Source organism: Carcharodon carcharias, chromosome 37, assembly GCF_017639515.1.
Source record: "Carcharodon carcharias isolate sCarCar2 chromosome 37, sCarCar2.pri, whole genome shotgun sequence".
Taxonomy (NCBI): domain Eukaryota; kingdom Metazoa; phylum Chordata; class Chondrichthyes; order Lamniformes; family Lamnidae; genus Carcharodon; species Carcharodon carcharias.
The window spans coordinates 6,701,399-6,718,637 of NC_054503.1; the positions used below are offsets into that span (position 1 = coordinate 6,701,399).

The following is a 17,239-nucleotide window of genomic DNA, read 5'->3' on the forward strand; positions in this document are numbered from 1 at the left end:
CCAGGACAGGTACAGCATGGGGTTAGATACAGAGTAAAGCTCCCTCTACACTGTCCCCATCAAACACTCCCAGGACAGGTACAGCACAGGGTTAGATACAGAGTAAAGCTCCCTCTACACTGTCCCCATCAAACACTCCCAGGACAGGTACAACACGGGGTTAGATACAGAGTAAAGCTCCCTCTACACTGTCCCCATCAAACACTCCCAGGACAGGTACAGCACGGGGTTAGATACAGAGGAAAGCTCCACACAGTCAGCCGAGATTTTCATGCCTTTTGTCTGGGCAGGTGTTGAACTCAAGACCCAGCGGTCAAAGGCCAGTGGCTAATTGACCTTTGCCTCCTCATTTCCCCCCCACGTCCGTCCCCCAGAATAACTCGACAAACTCTCAAAGCTTCTTTGCAATTGTGGACAGGAGTTTCAGTCACAACCCAGGGCCCACCTTCGGATTGACAACCACCAAGGAACGTCCTGAAGGCCCCAGAAATTAGAAATTAAACGGACATCATAACAAACAACCACGGCGGGCGGGTGTGGGGGGGAGGGGGAGGGGAGAGGGGGGGTGGGGGGGGGGGGGGGAAGAAAAATTTACATTTTATCATCTAATTTTAACGGTTGCGTTTATTAGTTACAAAAACATTGGAGACGGGAGAAACAAGGGGACTCTCTGACTGGGTTGGTTTGGTGTTCGAGTGATGATTTCTCCAGGAATACGTTCCGCCTGAGTTGGCAACCCTGCTCAAGGCCAAGTGGACTGAAGCTCCATAAGTGCGGTTAACTGCTAAATACCCCATCGGCAATCCCACTGGTCTCCAATACGACAAGATTAAGTGTGGCAGGAGGTCCAAAAGGCCATAGCAGGACATTCACGTCGCTTGGGAGGATGAGACGGAGCCAACTTATCAGAGAACAGGGAACCCCACCCCACCCCCACCTCCCGGCCGCCTTCCAGACCTGGTGTGGAACGGCACTGGCAGATTCAAGGTGGGGACGGAGAGACGGGAAGAACCACCCCTCCCCCTGCCCGGCCATGCAACTACACCAGCCGCTTCAGGCTGTGTAAGGAGTCGGCGCAGTTCCTGATCAAGAGGCAGAGCTGCGAGCTGTACTCCACGGACGAGGCCCGCTCCAGCTCGCCGCTGGCCCACGCCAGCTTCTGCAGGACGGCCCGCTCGCCCTCCCTGAGGGCGTGGGCCCGCGGGGCGCCCAGGCAGTCGCCCTCGGCGCGGGGAGGGGCCGGCTCAGGGGGTTCCACCCAGGGGGCGGGCGGGGCCCCGCCCTCGGCTGAGGGGTCCGGAGCGGAGCGGGAGGCGAAGGGCTCCGCGAGGCCGTTGAAAGCGCGCTGTCGCTCCCTCACTTGAGACAGGGCCGCTTGCGGGTTCAAAGCTGAGGGATTAAAAAGAGAAAAATTAAGTCAGGGCTGCAAGATATAAATGTTCAAACGTAGACAAGTACGCCCCCCCACCCCCCCCAAAATCTTAGTTCAATAAAAGGTATTTCTCTAGACACAGGAGCAGGAATAGGCCACTCGGCCCATCAAGCCTGTTCTGCCATTCAAACGGATCATGGCTGATTGTCGACCTCTGCACCATTCCCCCCCCCTACTATCCCTCAATGTTATTAGTGCCAGAAACCTATGAACATACTCAGTGACTGAGCTTTCACAGCTCTCTGGGGTAGAGAATTCCAAAGATGCGCCAACCCTCTGAGTGAAGAAACTCCTCCTCATTTCAGTCCTAAATGGCCTGCTCCTTATCCTGAGACTGTGTCCCCTGGTTCTAGACACCCCCTCCCCACTCCCCCAGCCAGGGGAAACATCCTTCCTGCATCTACCCTGTCGAGCCCTGTCAGGATTTTATAAGCTTCAATGAGATCACCTCTCATTCTTCAAAACTTTAAAGAATGCAGGCCCAGTTTCCTCAATCTCGCCATCCCAGGAATCAGTCTGGTGAATCTTTGTTGCCCTCCATGGCAAGTACATCTTTCCTTAGATAAGGAGACCAAAACTGTACTCAATATTCCAGGGGCACTCTCACCAAGGCTCTATTCAAACAGGTCAAAGGCTGGGAATCCTGCAGCGAGTAACGCACCTCCTGACTCCCCAAAGCCTGTCCACCATCTACAAGGCACAAGTCAGGAGTGTGATGGAATACTCCCCAGTTGCCTGGATGAGTGCAGCTCCCACAACACTCAAGAAACTCAACATCATCCAGGACAAAGCAGCCCCGCTTGATTGGCACCACATCCACAAACATTCACTCCCTCCACCACTGAAGTACAGCAGCAGCAGTGTGTGTACCATCTACAAATCTACAAGATACACTTTAAAACCTCAACAAGGCTCCTCCAACAGCACCATTCAATCCCATGACCTCTACCATCTAGAAGGACAAGGCCAGCAGATAGATGGGAACACCACCACCTGGAAGTTCCCCTCCAAACCACTCACCATCCTGACCTGGAAATATATCGGCCGTTCGTTTACTGTCGCTGGGTCAAAATCCTGGAACTCCCACCCTAACAGCACGGTGGGTGCACCTACACCACATGGACTGCAGCGGCTCAAGAAGGCGGCTCACCCCCACCTTCTCAAGGGGCAATTAGGGATGGGCAATAAATGCTGGTCTAGTCAGTGACGCCCACATCCCGTAAATGAATTTTAAAACATTGCAGAAAGATGGACATCTTTCACAACCTCAGGATGTTCCAAAGCATTTCCCAGCCAATGAAGTGCTTTGGAAGCGTAGCCGTGTAGGAAACACGGCAGCCAATTGACGCACAGCAAGCTCCCACAAACAGCAACTGGGTAATAAGCAGGCCTTAGTTTTTTTTTCGTGATGGTGGTTGAGGGATAAATATTGGCCTCCCTGTCCCCTCCCTCCACTCTTCCCAAAAGCGGCTGTGGGATCTTTAACTTTCACCTCAGAAAGGGGGAGGGGCCTTGGCTTTTTATCTCATTGGAAAGATGGCACCTCCGGCAGTGCAGCACTCCCTCCGTACTGGCGCTGGCAGTGTTAGCTTGAATCATTTTTTTTTTTTGCTCAGGTCTCTGGAGTGCAGAACCCCCGACTTTCTGAGGCAACAAAATGCTTCTTGTGGCAATTGTGTTATGGTGTGGGACAGCAATGGCCAAGGGGCCGATTTTGAATAAAACATCACTGGCCGCAGGGGGAGACTAGTATTCCAGAGACCCAGGGTAATGCTCTGGGGACCCGGGTTTGAATCCCACCACGGCAGATGGTGGAATTTGAATTCAATAAAAATCTGGAATTAAAAGTCACATTTGACTTTAGTCTAAACACTGTCGATTGTTGTAAAAACCCATCCGGTTCACTAATGTCCTTTAGGGAAGGAAATCTGCTGTCCTTACCAGGTCTGGCCTACACGTGACTCCAGACCCACAGCAATGTGGTTGACTCTTAAGTGCCCTCTGAAATGGCCTAGCAAGGCCACTCAGTTGTATCAAGCTGCTAGCTGCACTGCCAATCGAGGGGATGGAATCCTTTACCTGGATTATCCTTGTCGACATCAGAATCCAGCTCCTGACAGGCAACGCAGTAGTTTTTCTGTTTCTTGTCTTGAAGGAGAACGGTCTATCGGGGAGAATAACAGACAGGAGTTCCAGCAATCAGCCCACCAAGTCACTAACCCTCCTGGCAGAGGTCGCAGGCCTGATAATTCGACCTCTACTCCCCCCCCACCTCTACAAGTGCCATAACATAAACCAAACCCCTCATCCCTTCTATCGGAATCCTGGCTGGTATTCAAAAATACTCACGGATTGCAAGGGGTTTGGGTTGGGCTTGGATGCGAGGCCCTTCGTAGTCAAATAGCCAACTGGGATTCCCTGTGTAGTGACAGTTCTGTGTGTCACAAAGAAGGGGGCAGCAAGATGGGCCACAACAATTGCTGATTGAGGGTGCAGGAAACATTACTGCAGCATTGTCACACACACTCACTCACTCACACTCGCCATTCCTTCACTGTCGCTGGGTCAAAATCCTGGAACTCCCTCCCTAACAGCGCTGTGGGTGTACCTACACCACACGGGCTGCAATGGTTCAAGAAGGCAGCTCACCACCACCTTCTCAAGGAGCAATTATATTGGGCAACAAATGCTGGCCTAGGCAGCGACACCCACATCCCATGAAAGAATAAAAACCACACGCGCGCACACTGGCTCATTCGCCCTCTCTTGCGTTCACACACATACTCAATCCCTCCCTCTCTTACATACGCATGCGCACACACTCACACCTGCTCTTACATGCATGCACACACACAGTCACTCCCTCCCTCGCATACATGCACACACTCACTCACTCCCTCCCTCTCTCGCGTGCGCGCACTCTCTCACACACACACTCCCTCTCTCGCATGCGCGCACACACACTCACTCCCTCTCTCGTGCACACACACACACTCCCTCTCTCACATGCACGCACACACACTCCCTCTCTCACATGCACGCACTCCCTCACACACTCCCTCTCTCGCGTGCGCACACACTCACTCCCTCTCTCTCTCGTGTGCACACACTCACACTCTCTCTTGCATGCGCGCACACACTCCCTCTCTCGCGTGCGTGCACTCTCTCACACACTCTCCCTCACTCGCGTGCACGCACACACACTCTCTCTCGTGTGCGCACTCTCTCACACACTCACTCCCTCTCTCACATGCACGCACTCTCTAACACTCACTCCCTCTCTCACGTGTGCACACACACACACACACTCTCTCTCATGTGTGCACACACACACTCCCTCTCGTATGTGCGCGCACTCACACACTCACTCCTCTCACTCCCTTTCTTGCATGCATGTGCACTCACACTCTCTCAGACACACTCCCTCCTCCACACGCACACACTCACTCCCTCCCTCTCATGTCCGCGCACACACTCCCTTTCTCGCATGTGCGCACTCACTCCCTCCCTTGCGTGCACTCTCACACAAACTCGCTCCCTCTCTCGCATGTGCACACACTCTCTTGCACACACTCACTCCCTCCCTCTTTCGCATGCGTAACTCTCTGATACACACACACATCCCCTCTCTCGCGTGCGCACACGCACACACAAACTCCCCCTTGCACACACACAAACACACTCATGTCATTCCTCTAGGAAGTCTCACTCACACAATGAGATAAATGGGGCCGGAGAGTTGGGGTGGGTGGGGTTTCCTTGAATACTTATAGAGAGGAACAAACAGGATCCAGGGGGCGAGGGCAGATGGTGCAGAATCCTGCGATTCTAGTCAATGACTCCTCAGTTCCAGGGTTAAACAAAGCCCCAGCTGTCACAGGGTCACCGGGGGAAGGGGTTGAGAATGTCAGCCCCTCCCCGCCATGCCACACATCTGTTCCTGTTTGCAAACAGTTGTGCGTCTAACGTTACCAGCTGTTGCAAACCTCTGTCAAACATCCCCCATTCCACAAGTGGTTCCTCCTCAACCGAGTATGGGCTGTGTGGGCAGAGGAGACCATAACATCATCATACATTTTATTCAGCAGGGTAAGGATCACTCACTGTGTAACTGTACAGAGTCACTGTTTATTCAGCAGGGTAAGGATCACTCACTGTGTAACTGTACAGAGTCATTGTTTATGCAGCAGGGTAAGGGTCACTCACTGTGTAACTGTACAGAGTCACTGTTTATTCAGCAGGGTAAGGATCACTCACTGTGTAACTGTACAGAGTCACTGTTTATTCAGCAGTGTAAGGGTCACTCACTGTGTAACTGTACAGAGTCACTGTTTATTCAGCAGGGTAAGGATCACTCACTGTGTAACTGTGCAGAGTCACTGTTTATTCAGCAGGCTAAGGATCACTCACTGTGTAACTGTGCAGAGTCACTGTTTATTCAGGGTAAGGATCACTCACTGTGTAACTGTACAGAGTCACTGTTTATTCAGCAGAGTAAGGATCACTCACTGTGTAACTGTACAGAGTCACTGTTTATTCAGCAGGGTAAGGGTCAATCACTGTAACTGTAGAGAGTCACTGTTTATTCAGGGTAAGGGTCACTCACTGTGTAACTGAACAGAGTCACTGTTTATTCAGCAGGCTAAGGATCACTCACTGTATAACTGTACAGAGTCACTGTTTATTCAGCAGGGTAAGGGTCACTCACTGTGTAACTGTGCAGAGTCACTGTTTATTCAGCAGGGTAAGGATCACTCATTGTGTAACTGTACAGAGTCACTGTTTATTCAGCAGGGTAAGAGTCACTCACTGTGTAACTGTGCAGAGTCACTGTTTATTCAGCAGGGTAAGGGTCACTCACTGTGTAACTGTACAGAGTCACTGTTTATTCAGTAGGGTAAGGGTCACTCACTGTGTAACTGTACAGAGTCACTGTTTATTCAGCAGGGTAAGGGTCAATCACTGTAACTGTAGAGAGTCACTGTTTATTCAGGGTAAGGGTCACTCACTGTGTAACTGAACAGAGTCACTGTTTATTCAGCAGGCTAAGGATCACTCACTGTATAACTGTACAGAGTCACTGTTTATTCAGCAGGGTAAGGGTCACTCACTGTGTAACTGTGCAGAGTCACTGTTTATTCAGCAGGGTAAGGATCACTCATTGTGTAACTGTACAGAGTCACTGTTTATTCAGCAGGGTAAGAGTCACTCACTGTGTAACTGTGCAGAGTCACTGTTTATTCAGCAGGGTAAGGGTCACTCACTGTGTAACTGTACAGAGTCACTGTTTATTCAGTAGGGTAAGGGTCACTCACTGTGTAACTGTACAGAGTCACTGTTTATTCAGCAAGGTAAGGGTCACTCACTGTGTAACTGTACAGAGTCACTGTTTATTCAGTAGGGTAAGGGTCACTCACTGTGTAACTGTACATTGTTTATGCAGCACTCTGACTAATACTCACTCCACATTCCTGACAGCTGTCTGCCAACATTCTGTAGCCTTTCAGCAGGTATTCCCCCATCAGTTTGGTGATCTTGTCCTGGCGTTCACGGCGAGCCTCGATCACCTTCATCTCCGCCTCAGATGGGGGGGTCCATGTAAAGTCCTCATCCCCTGCACAGAAAGAGCCCAGACTCTCATTACAATGCAGAAGTCGCAGCCCTTGCCATCTTCCTCCCCTGGTGCGACAAAGATCCTTACAGATTGCGAGGACACAGTGGAAAACCCCCACACACTTCCCCACATTCCATAGATGCACCAGCACATTCCCCTTCCAAATTCCTGGGTATTGCCTCAATCACCCAGGTGGTATCATCCCCTCCATGCTCCCTCTGTGGGGCTGTTGTTGCCTTTAGCACCCCACCCACCCCCACCTCCCAGGGCTGGGCATTCCTCCCTCCCAGCCCCTGGAGAGGGGCATTCCTCCTTTCTGGCCCCGGAGGGGATTATTATAGAGTCATAGAGATCTACAGCACAGAAAAAGGCCCTTTGGCCCATCGAGTCTGCGTCGATCAAACAAGTACCTAACTATTCTAATCCCATTTTCCAGCACTACCCCCATATCCTTGTAGGCCATAGCATCGCAAGTGCACACCCAAATACTTGTTAAATGTTATGAGGGTTTCTGCCTCTACCACCCTTTCAGGCAGTGAGTTCCAGATTCCCACCACCCTTTGGGTGAAAAAATTCTTCCTCACATCCCCTCTAAACCTCCTGCCCCTTACCTTAAAGCAATGCCCCTGGTTATTGATCCCTCCACCAAAGGGAAAAATTCCTTCCTGTCTACCCTATCTATGCCCCTCATAACTTTATACACCTCAATCATATAACCCCTCAATCTCCTCTGCTCCAGGGAAAATAACCCCAGCCTATCCAATCCCTCCTCATAACTAAAACTCTCCAGCCCATGCAACATCCTGCTAAATCTCCTCTGCATTCTCTCTTGTGCAATCGCATCCTTCCTATAATGTGGATTCCAGAACAGCAAGCAATACTCTAGCTGTGGCCTAACCAGCATTTTATACAGTTCCAGCATAACCTCCCTGCTCTTATTATCTATGCCTCGGCTAATAAAGGCAAGTATCCCATATGCCTTCTTAACCACTTTATCTACCTGTCCCACTACCTTAAGAGGCCGGTGGACACGCAAGATCCCTCTGATCCTCGGTACTTCCCAGGATCCTACCATTCATCGTGTATTCCCGTGCCTTGTTTGTCCTGTCCAAGTGCATCATCTCACACTTATCCGGATTAAATTCCATTTGCCATTAATCAGCCCATCAATATCCTCCTGTAATCTAAAGCTATCCTTCTCACTATTTACCACCCCACCAATTTTCGTCTCATCTGCAAACTTACTGAACAACCCTCCTACATTCAAGTCTAAATTGTTTATATATACCACAAAGAGCAAGGGACCCAACACCGATCCCTGTGGAACCCCACTGGACACATGCATCCAGTCACAAAAACACCTCTCAACCATCACCCTCTGCTTCCTGCCACTCAGCCAATTCTGGATCCAATTTGCCTTGGATCCCATGTGGGCTCTTACCTTGGTTATCAGTCTCCCATGCGGGACCTTATCAAAAGTCTTGCTGAAGTCCAAACGGACAATGTCAAATGCATTGCCCTCATCTACACACCTGGTCACCTCTTCGAAAAATTCAATCAAATTGGTCAAACACGACCTCCCCTTAACAAAACCATGCTGACTGTCCTTGATTAATCCCTGCCTCTCCAAGTGTAGATTAATTCTGTCCCTCAGAATTGCTTCTAATAGTTTCCCCACCACTGAGGTTAGACTGAATGACCTGTCGCTCCCTGGTTTACCCCTTCCTCCCTTCTTGAATAACAGTACCACACTGGCTGTCCTCCAGTCCTCTGGCACCTCTCCTGTGGCCAGAGAGGTATTGAAAATTATTGCCAGTGCCCCTGCTATTTCCTCTCTTGCCTCACTCAACAGTCATGGATATGTTTCATCCAGGCCTGGAGATTTATCTACTTTTAAGGCTGCCAGACCACTTAAAATCTCCTCCCTTTCTATGCTAATTTCTTTAATTATATCACAGCCCTTCTGCCTGATTTCCATACCCACATCGTCCCTCTCACTTGTGAACACCATCACAAAGTATTCATTTAGAATCCTACCTATGTCTTCTGGCTCCACACACAAATTACCACTATGGTCCTTAATGGGCCCTACTCTTTCCCTAGTTATCCTCTTACTCTTAACGTACTTGTAAAATAACTTTGCGTTTTCCTTTATTTTACCTGCCAATGTTTTTTCATGCCCCCTTTTTGCTCTCCTAATTACTTTTTAAGTTCCCCCTACACATACTCCTCTAGGGCTTCTGCTGTTTTGAGTCCTCAGTATCTGCCATAAGGTTCCCTCTTTCTCTTTATCCAATCCTGTATATCCCTTAAAATCCAGGGTTCCCTGGATTTGTTGGTCCCACCCTTTATCTTTACTGGAATATGTTGGCCCTGTACTCCCCCTATTTCCTTCTTGAATGAGTCCCACTGCTCTGACGCAGATTTACCTAAAAGTAGCTGCTCCCAGTCCACTCTGGCCAAATCATATCTGATCTTATTAAAACTGGCCTTCCCCCAATTTAGAACTCTGATTTCTGGCCCATTCTCGTCCTTCCCATGACAACCTTGAATCTAATGGAGTTATGATTACTATCTGCAAAATGCTCCCCCACTAATACCTCTACCACTTGCCGGCTTCATTCCCTAAAATTAAGTCAAGGACCACCCGTCTCTTGTAGGACCTTCAACGTATTGGCTTAAAAAAAGCTCTACTGGATGCATTTTAAGAATTTCGCATCCTCTAAACCTATCACACTATGACTCACCCAGTTAATATTGGGGGAGTTGAAATCCCCACTATTAATACCTTATTATTTTTACACTTCTCTGAAGTTTGCCTACATATCTGCTCTTCTATTTCTCTGACTGTTTCGGGGCCTGTAGTACACTCCCAGCAATGTGATTGCTCCTTTTTTGTTTTTCAGTTCTTCCCATAGGGCTTCATTTGAGGAGCCTTCTAAGATGTCATCCCTCCTTACTGCTGTAATCGATTCCTTGATCAATATTGCGATACCCCCTCTTCTTTTACCTCCTTCCCTGTCTCGCCTAAAGACCCGATATCCTGGGATAGTGAACTGCCAATCCTGTCCCTTTCTCAACCATGTCTCTGTGACAGCAATGACATCATACTTCCATGTGTTAATTTGTGCCCTCAACTCATCTGCCTTATTTGTCAGGCTCCTTGCATTAAATTAAATACCATCCAACCTTGCCAAACTCCCTTGTACCTTAACTGGCCTATAATTTCTATACCTTCCAGACTCACTTGCTCTCTCTTCTAATCTTGGCAGTGCATCGCCCCCTGCTGAACCTCCTCTCAGGATCCCATTCCTCTGCCAAGTTAGCTTAAACCCTCTCCCACTAGCAAACCTCCCCGCAAGGATGTTGGTACCGTTCCGGTTCAGGTACAACCCGTCCGCCTTTTACAGGTCCCACCGCCCCCAGAAACGGTCCCAATGTCCCAGAAATCTAAAGCCCTCCCTCCAGCACCATCTCTCCAGCCACGCATTCATCTGGACTAACCTCCTATTTCTATACTCAGTAGCACGTGGCACCAGAAGTAATCCAGAGATTACTACCTCTGAGGTCCTATTTTTTAATCTGCTTCCTAGCTCCCTAATTAGTTATTCCTTCCTCCCGCCCGCCCGCCCTCTGGGAGGGGCAGTGTTCCTCCCTCCCGCCCGCCCTCTGGGAGGGGCAGTGTTCCTCCATCCCACCCGCCCCCTGGGAGGGGCAGTGTTCCTCCCTCCCCCCCGCCAACCTGGAGGGGCAGTGTCCCTCCCCCCCGCCAACCTGGAGGGGCAGTGTCCCTCCCTCCCACCCACCCACCCACCCTCTGGAAGGGGCAGTGTTCCTCTCCCAACCCCCTTGGAGGGGCAGTGTTCCTCCCCCCCACCACCCCCTTGGAGGGGCAGTGTTCCTCCCCCCTTGGAGGGGCAGTGTTCCTCCCCCCTTGGAGGGGCAGTGTTCCTCCCCTCCACTCCCCTCCCCTCCCCTCGTCTCCCCTCCCCTCCCCTCCCTCGTCTCCCCTCCCCTCCCCTCCCTCGTCTCCCCTCCCCTCCCTCGTCTCGTCTCCCCTCCCCTCCCTCGTCTCCCCTCCCCTCCCCTCCCTCGTCTCCCCTCCCCTCCCCTCCCTCGTCTCCCCTCCTCTCCCCTCCCCTCCCCTGTCTCCCCTCCCCTCGTCTCCCTCGCTTCCCTCGCTCCCCTCGCCCCGCCCCCTTGGAGGGGCAGTGTTCCAACCCCCCCGCCCCCTTGGGGGAGCAGTATTCCGCCCGGCCCGCCCTGCCCCGGTCCGCCCCCTTGGAGGGACAGTATCCCCTCCATTCAATGGCGGGGCTATCCTCACCACCCAGCCGTATAGAGGAAAATACCCCATCCCCCACTCCCCATTACCACTATTGAGAGCCATGCTGCTGATACTGCTTGTCTGCGCTGCCGGAAGTGACGCATCCCTGCGCTGGGTTCGTAACCAATCCGGGCGCAAACAAGCCCCCACGTGGGAATGTAAGCCCCGCCCCACTTTCCCCAGCAGCGGCGAGCCTGCGGAAGAGCCCGGGGGATGGGCGGGGCCAAAGGAGCATAGGTCGCTTTGCAGGCAGAGCCGAAGAGGAGCGGGCGGAGCCAAATATGTGAGGCGGAGCCAAATGGGACAGGGGCGGAGCAGGTTGATCCCGGGGAAGGGCGTGGCCAGATGGGACGTGGGCGGGGCTGAAGGAGCCCAAGGAGGGGAGTGGGGCGGGGCCGGGCCAGAAACAATGGGGAACGGCCAGATGATAGCGGGGCGCGGCTGAGCCGGGAGGGGCGGGGCCAGTGAGGAGACGGGCGGGACGTGAGGAGGGGCGGAGACCAGAGCGGAGAGGGGCGGGGCCACAGCGGGGAAAGGCGGGGGAGAGCAGAGGGAGAGGGGCGGAGCCCGCCAAAACGCCATTTGCCGCCCTTAGCAACCAAGCGACGCCGCGGCCGAGTGGACGCACAGAAGCCTGCCATGGGCAACTGAGGTGAACTTTTCCCGAAAATGGGATCCCAAACCCCTTCCCGTTCACTCCCACTGTCCACAATCCCAATGGACCCAAACTCCTTCCCGTTCACTCCCACTGTCCACAATCCCAATGGACACAAACCCCTTCCTGTACACTCCCACTGTCCACAATCCCAATGGACCCAATCCCCTTCCCGTTCACTCCCACTGTCCACAATCCCAATGGACACAAACCCCTTCCTGTACACTCCCACTGTCCACAATCCCAATGGACCCAAACCCCTTCCCGTTCACTCCCACTGTCCACAATCCCAATGGACACAAACCCCTTCCTGTACACTCCCACTGTCCACAATCCCAAATCCCTTCCCGTTCACTCCCACTGTCCACAATCCCAAACCCCTTCCCATTCACTCCCACTGTCCACAATCCCAATGGACTCAAATCCCTTCCCGTTCACTGCCACTGTCCACAATCCCAATGGACTCAAATCCCTTCCCGTGCAATCCCACTCCCCACGATCCCAATAGACCCAAACCCCTTTGCAAACACTCCCTCTGTCCACAATCCCAATGGACCCAATCCCCTTCCCGTTCACTCCCACTGTCCACAATCCCAATGGGACCCAATCCCCTTCCCGTTCACTCCCACTGTCCACAATCCCAATGGACCCAAACCCCTTCCCGTTCACTGCCACTGTCCACAATCCCAATGGACCCAATCCCCTTCCCGTTCACTCCCACTGTCCACAATCCCAATGGACCCAAACCCCTTCCCGTTCACTGCCACTGTCCACAATCCCAATGGACACAATCCCCTTCCCGTTCACTACCACTGTCCACAATCCCAATGGACCCAAACATTCCCATTCACTCCCACTGTCCACAATCCCAATGGACCCAATCCCCTTCCCGTTCACTCCCACTGTCCACAATCCCAATGGACCCAAACCCCTTCCCATTCACTCCTGCTGTACACAATCCCTATGGACCCAAACCCCTTCCCATTCGCTTCCACTGTCCACAATCCCAATGGACCCAAGCCCCTTCCCATTCACTCCTGCTGTACACAATCCCTATGGACCCAAACCCCTTCCCATTCACTCCTGCTGTACACAATCCCTATGGACCCAAACCCCTTCCCATTCACTCCTGCTGTACACATTCCTTATGGACCCAAACCCCTTCCCATTCGCTTCCACTGTCCACAATCCCAATGGACCCAAACCCCTTCCCGTTCACTCCCACTGTACATAAACCCCATGGACCCAAAACCCTTCTCATTCGCTCCCACTGTCCACAATCCCAATGGACCCAAACCCCTTCCCGTTCATTCCCACTGCACACAAACCCCATGGACCCAAAACCCCTCCCATTCGCTCCCACTGTCCACAATCCCAATGGACCTGAACTCCTTCTAGTTCACTCCCACTGTCCAAAATCCCAATGGACCCAAATCCCTTCCCGTGCAATCCCACTCCCCACAATCCCAATGGACCCAAACCCCTTTCCTTTCACTCCCACTGTCCACAATCCCAATGGACCCAAACCATTTTGCAAACACTCCCTCTGTACACAATCCCAATGGAACCAAACTCCTTCCCATTCACTTCCATTGTCTTCAATCTCAATGGACCCAAGCCCCTTCCCGCTCACTCCCACTGTCCACAATCCTAATGGACCCAAATCCCTTCCCATTCACTCCCATTGCACACAATCCCAATGGAACTAAAACCCTTCCCATTCACTCCCACTGGCCACAATCCCAATGGACCCAAACCCCTTCCCTTTCACTCCCACTGTACACAATCCCAATGGACCCCAACCACTTCCCATTAAGTCCCACTGTACACAATCCTAATGGACTCCCTTCCCATTCCAACTGTATCCAATTCTAATGGACCCAAACCCCTTTGCATTCATTCCCATTGTCCGGAATCCAGCAGTCATAAAAAACCCAAATAATGCCATATTATTCTTAGGACCTGGCTAAACTGAGGTTGCCAATTGGATGCAATTAGGGAGTCAGACCAGGTCAATACAGCTGGGTTACACTGCACTCTACTGGTAAAAAATTAGGACTGCACATCAACAACTTGCATTTATGTAGTACCCTTAACATATTAAAATATCCCAAGGCACTTCACAGGAGAGATTATCAGACAATATTTGACATGAGCCACTCAAGGAGATAGTAAGACAGATGACCAAAAGCTTGCTCAAAGAGCTTGGTTGGAAGGAGTGTCATAAAGGATGGGAGAGAGGAGAGGTTTAGGGAGGGACTTCCATAGCTTAGGGTCCAGGCAGCTGAAGACATGGCTGCCAATGTGGGAGCAATGGAAATTGAGGGATGCTCAAGAGGGCAGAATTGGAGGAGTGCAGAGATCTCAGAAGGCTGTAGGGGCTGGAGAAGGTTACAGAGATTGGGAGGGTTGTAGGAACTGGAGGAGGTTACGGAGGTAGCGAGGGGTGTAGGGGCTGGAGGAGATTACAGAGGTAGGAAGGGGTGTAGGGGCTGGAGGAGGTTACAGAGATAGGGGTGTAGGGGCTGGAGGAGGTTACAGAGATAGGGAGGGGTGTAGGGGCTGGAGGAGGTTACAGAGATAGGGAGGGTTGTAGGGGCTGGAGGAGGCTACAAAGGTAGGGAGGTTTGTGGGAGCTGGAGGAGGTTACAGAGGTAGGGAGGGGTGTAGGGGCTGGAGGAGGTTACAGATAGGGAGGGTTGTAGGGGCTGGAGGAGGTTACAGAGATAGGGAGGGTTGTAGGGGCTGGAGGAGGTTACAGAGATAGGGAGGGTTGTAGGGGCTGGTGGAGGTTACAGAGGTAGGGAGGATTGTAGGGGCTGGAGGAGGTTACAGAGATGGGGGGGGGGGGGCGATAAGATCATGGAGTGAGTTGAACATGAGCATGAGAATTTTAAAATCAAGACTGAAATAGTTTAATTTGCCCTGACAAGTCTGTTGAGTCTGTCACTTCTTTCAGATCCGAGGGACCCTAAATGCAGTGTCCAACTTTGACAAGAGGAGGCAAAATGGCGAGGAGGTTCAAGCTGTGGGGTCACACAGCAGCGGCAATCTTGGGCAGGCACTGGCCCTGCCCTCTCAAATACAAGGTGGGGACAGCAGAATAGTCCTGGTCAGACCTAACCCACTAGTACTGTCGCCCAGTGTTATAAAGCGACAGACCTATCCCCACCAGTACTGTCCACAGTGTTATACAGTGACAGTCCCGTCCCCACCAGTACTGTACCCCAGTGTTATATAGTGACAGACCCAACCCCACCAGTACTGTCCCCAGTATTATATAGTGACAGACCTGTGCCCACCAGTACTGTACCCCATGTTATACAGTGACACACCTGACCCCACCAGTACTGTACCCCATGTTATACAGTGACAGACCTGTACCCACCAGTACTGTACCCCAGTGTTATACAGTGACAGACCCATCCCCACCAGTACTGTACCCCCATGTTATACAGTGACAGATCTGTCACCACCAGTACTGTACCCCAGTGTTATACAGTGACAGACCCATCCCCACCAGTACTGTAGCCCCATGTTATACAGTGATAGACCTGTCCCCACCAGTACTGTACCACAGTGTTATACAGTGACAGACCCATCCCCACCAGTACTGTACCCCAGTGTTATACAGTGACAGACCTGTCCCCACCAGTACTGTACCCCAGTGTTATACAGTGACAGACCCATCCCCATCAGTACTGTACCCCAGTGTTATACAGTGACAGACCCATCCCCATCAGTACTGTACCCCAGTGTTATACAGTGACAGACCTGTCCCCACCAGTACTGTACCCCAGTGTTATACAGTGACAGACCCATCCCCATCAGTACTGTACCCCAGTGTTATACAGTGACAGATCCATCCCCACCAGTACTGTACCCCAGTGTTATACAGTGACAGACCCATCCCCATCAGTACTCTACCCCAGTGTTATTCAGTGACAGATCCATCCCCACCAGTATTGTACCCCAATGTTATACAGTGTCAAGCAAACATCAACCCCTCCCAAAATAACACCCAGACTTATGCTGTAATAAATTTTTTATTTAATTTTTTTAATGATAAATGTGTTGTTCCGCACGTACACTGTACTCCAGTGTTATACAGTGTATAACTGTCTCAGTGTATTTCATACCCTGTTAATAGTCCCTAGACTGTATATAGACCATTTTAGGTTCAGCATCTCCCCTCAAGTTTTAGGACAAGCAGTCAATTCAGCGGAGATGAGGCCATGGGCCTTTCTTGCCCGCGTTGAGTTTAGGCTGCGGTCGGTGACTGTTTTGGTGGAGTCCCATTCCCCTGCTTTCTCCCCAGAGTCATTCCCCCATTTTTTTCTTTGACTCTCTAGTTCCTTTTGTGACTTCATCACCAGCTGGGATAAATCACATCATTGTTTCTTCACATCTGGAAGGAGACGTTTCATCTGATCGGCTGCCTCATACATCTTGTAGCTCTCTAAAGATCACAGTCTCTTGTTTGCAATTTATGCACACACCACGCACATTTACAAACGTGCACTCAATTGATACACCCCATTCACTAATGACATAGGACATTGTTGTCTATTTAGCCCTAGGAGGTTGGGTGCACTATCTTTGGCATTGTGAGTATTGCAGGGTTATGTAAACCATTCCTAGGCAATGCTGTGCCTTAAAGCACAAGGGCAGCAGATGCATGGGAACACCACCACCTGCAAGTTCCCCTCCAAGCCCACACACCATCCTGACTTGGAACTATATCAGCCGTTCCTTCACTGTCGCTGGGTCAAAATCCTGGAACTCCCTCCCTAACAGCGCCGTGGGCGTACCTACACCACATGGACTGCAGCAGTTCAAGAAGGCGGCTCACCCCCACCTTCTCAAGGGGCAATCAGGGATGGGCAGCAAAAATGCTGGCCTAGCCAACGACGCCCAAGTCCCTGTGAAAGAATGAAGAGAAAACTGGGAAGAGCATCCGATGATCAACAATAGTTACTATGAATCTTTGAGAGTAAAATGCATTTAGTTCCAAAACTAGAAGCTCTGTGCTACACCCAGATGCTAAATTATATCCAAAATACTGCAGTTCGGAACAGGGGGAGGCCATTCAGTTCCGTGAGCCTGTGTCAGCGTTCGATTCAATCACGGCTGATCTGCAGCTTAACTTCATCTTGGGTTCCGTAACCCTTAAAATCCTTACCGAAGAAAAATTGAACAATAGCGCAAATG

General features: G+C 51.3%; 1 protein-coding gene across 2 annotated transcripts; it reads right to left on the bottom strand.

Moving 5' to 3' along the window:
- Positions 1–606: 606 nt before the first annotated feature.
- On the bottom strand, positions 607–11,512 carry znrd2 (zinc ribbon domain containing 2). Of its 2 annotated transcripts, none has more exons than XM_041179968.1 (4): positions 11,421–11,512; positions 6,895–7,046; positions 3,512–3,596; positions 607–1,389 (listed from the first exon to the last, which is right to left on the bottom strand). In XM_041179968.1, exons 1-4 carry the CDS (start codon positions 11,434–11,436, stop codon positions 1,040–1,042), a joined length of 603 nt encoding a protein of 200 aa, XP_041035902.1. In that variant the 5' UTR covers positions 11,437–11,512; the 3' UTR covers positions 607–1,039. The 2 variants fall into 2 exon arrangements, with proteins under 2 accessions (XP_041035902.1, XP_041035903.1); XM_041179969.1 differs by lacking the exon at positions 11,421–11,512 and adding an exon at positions 8,488–8,543.
- Positions 11,513–17,239: the final 5,727 nt, after the last annotated feature.

Excerpts from the sequence above, each read along its gene's own strand:
- znrd2 (XM_041179968.1), bottom strand. Across the intron at positions 3,597-6,894 it reads ACAGCTGTCAGGAATGTGGA|ACCGTTCTCCTTCAAGACAA; the intron begins GTGAGTATTAGT and ends TCTCCCCGATAG. Across the intron at positions 1,390-3,511 it reads TGTCGACAAGGATAATCCAG|CTTTGAACCCGCAAGCGGCC; the intron begins GTAAAGGATTCC and ends TTAATCCCTCAG.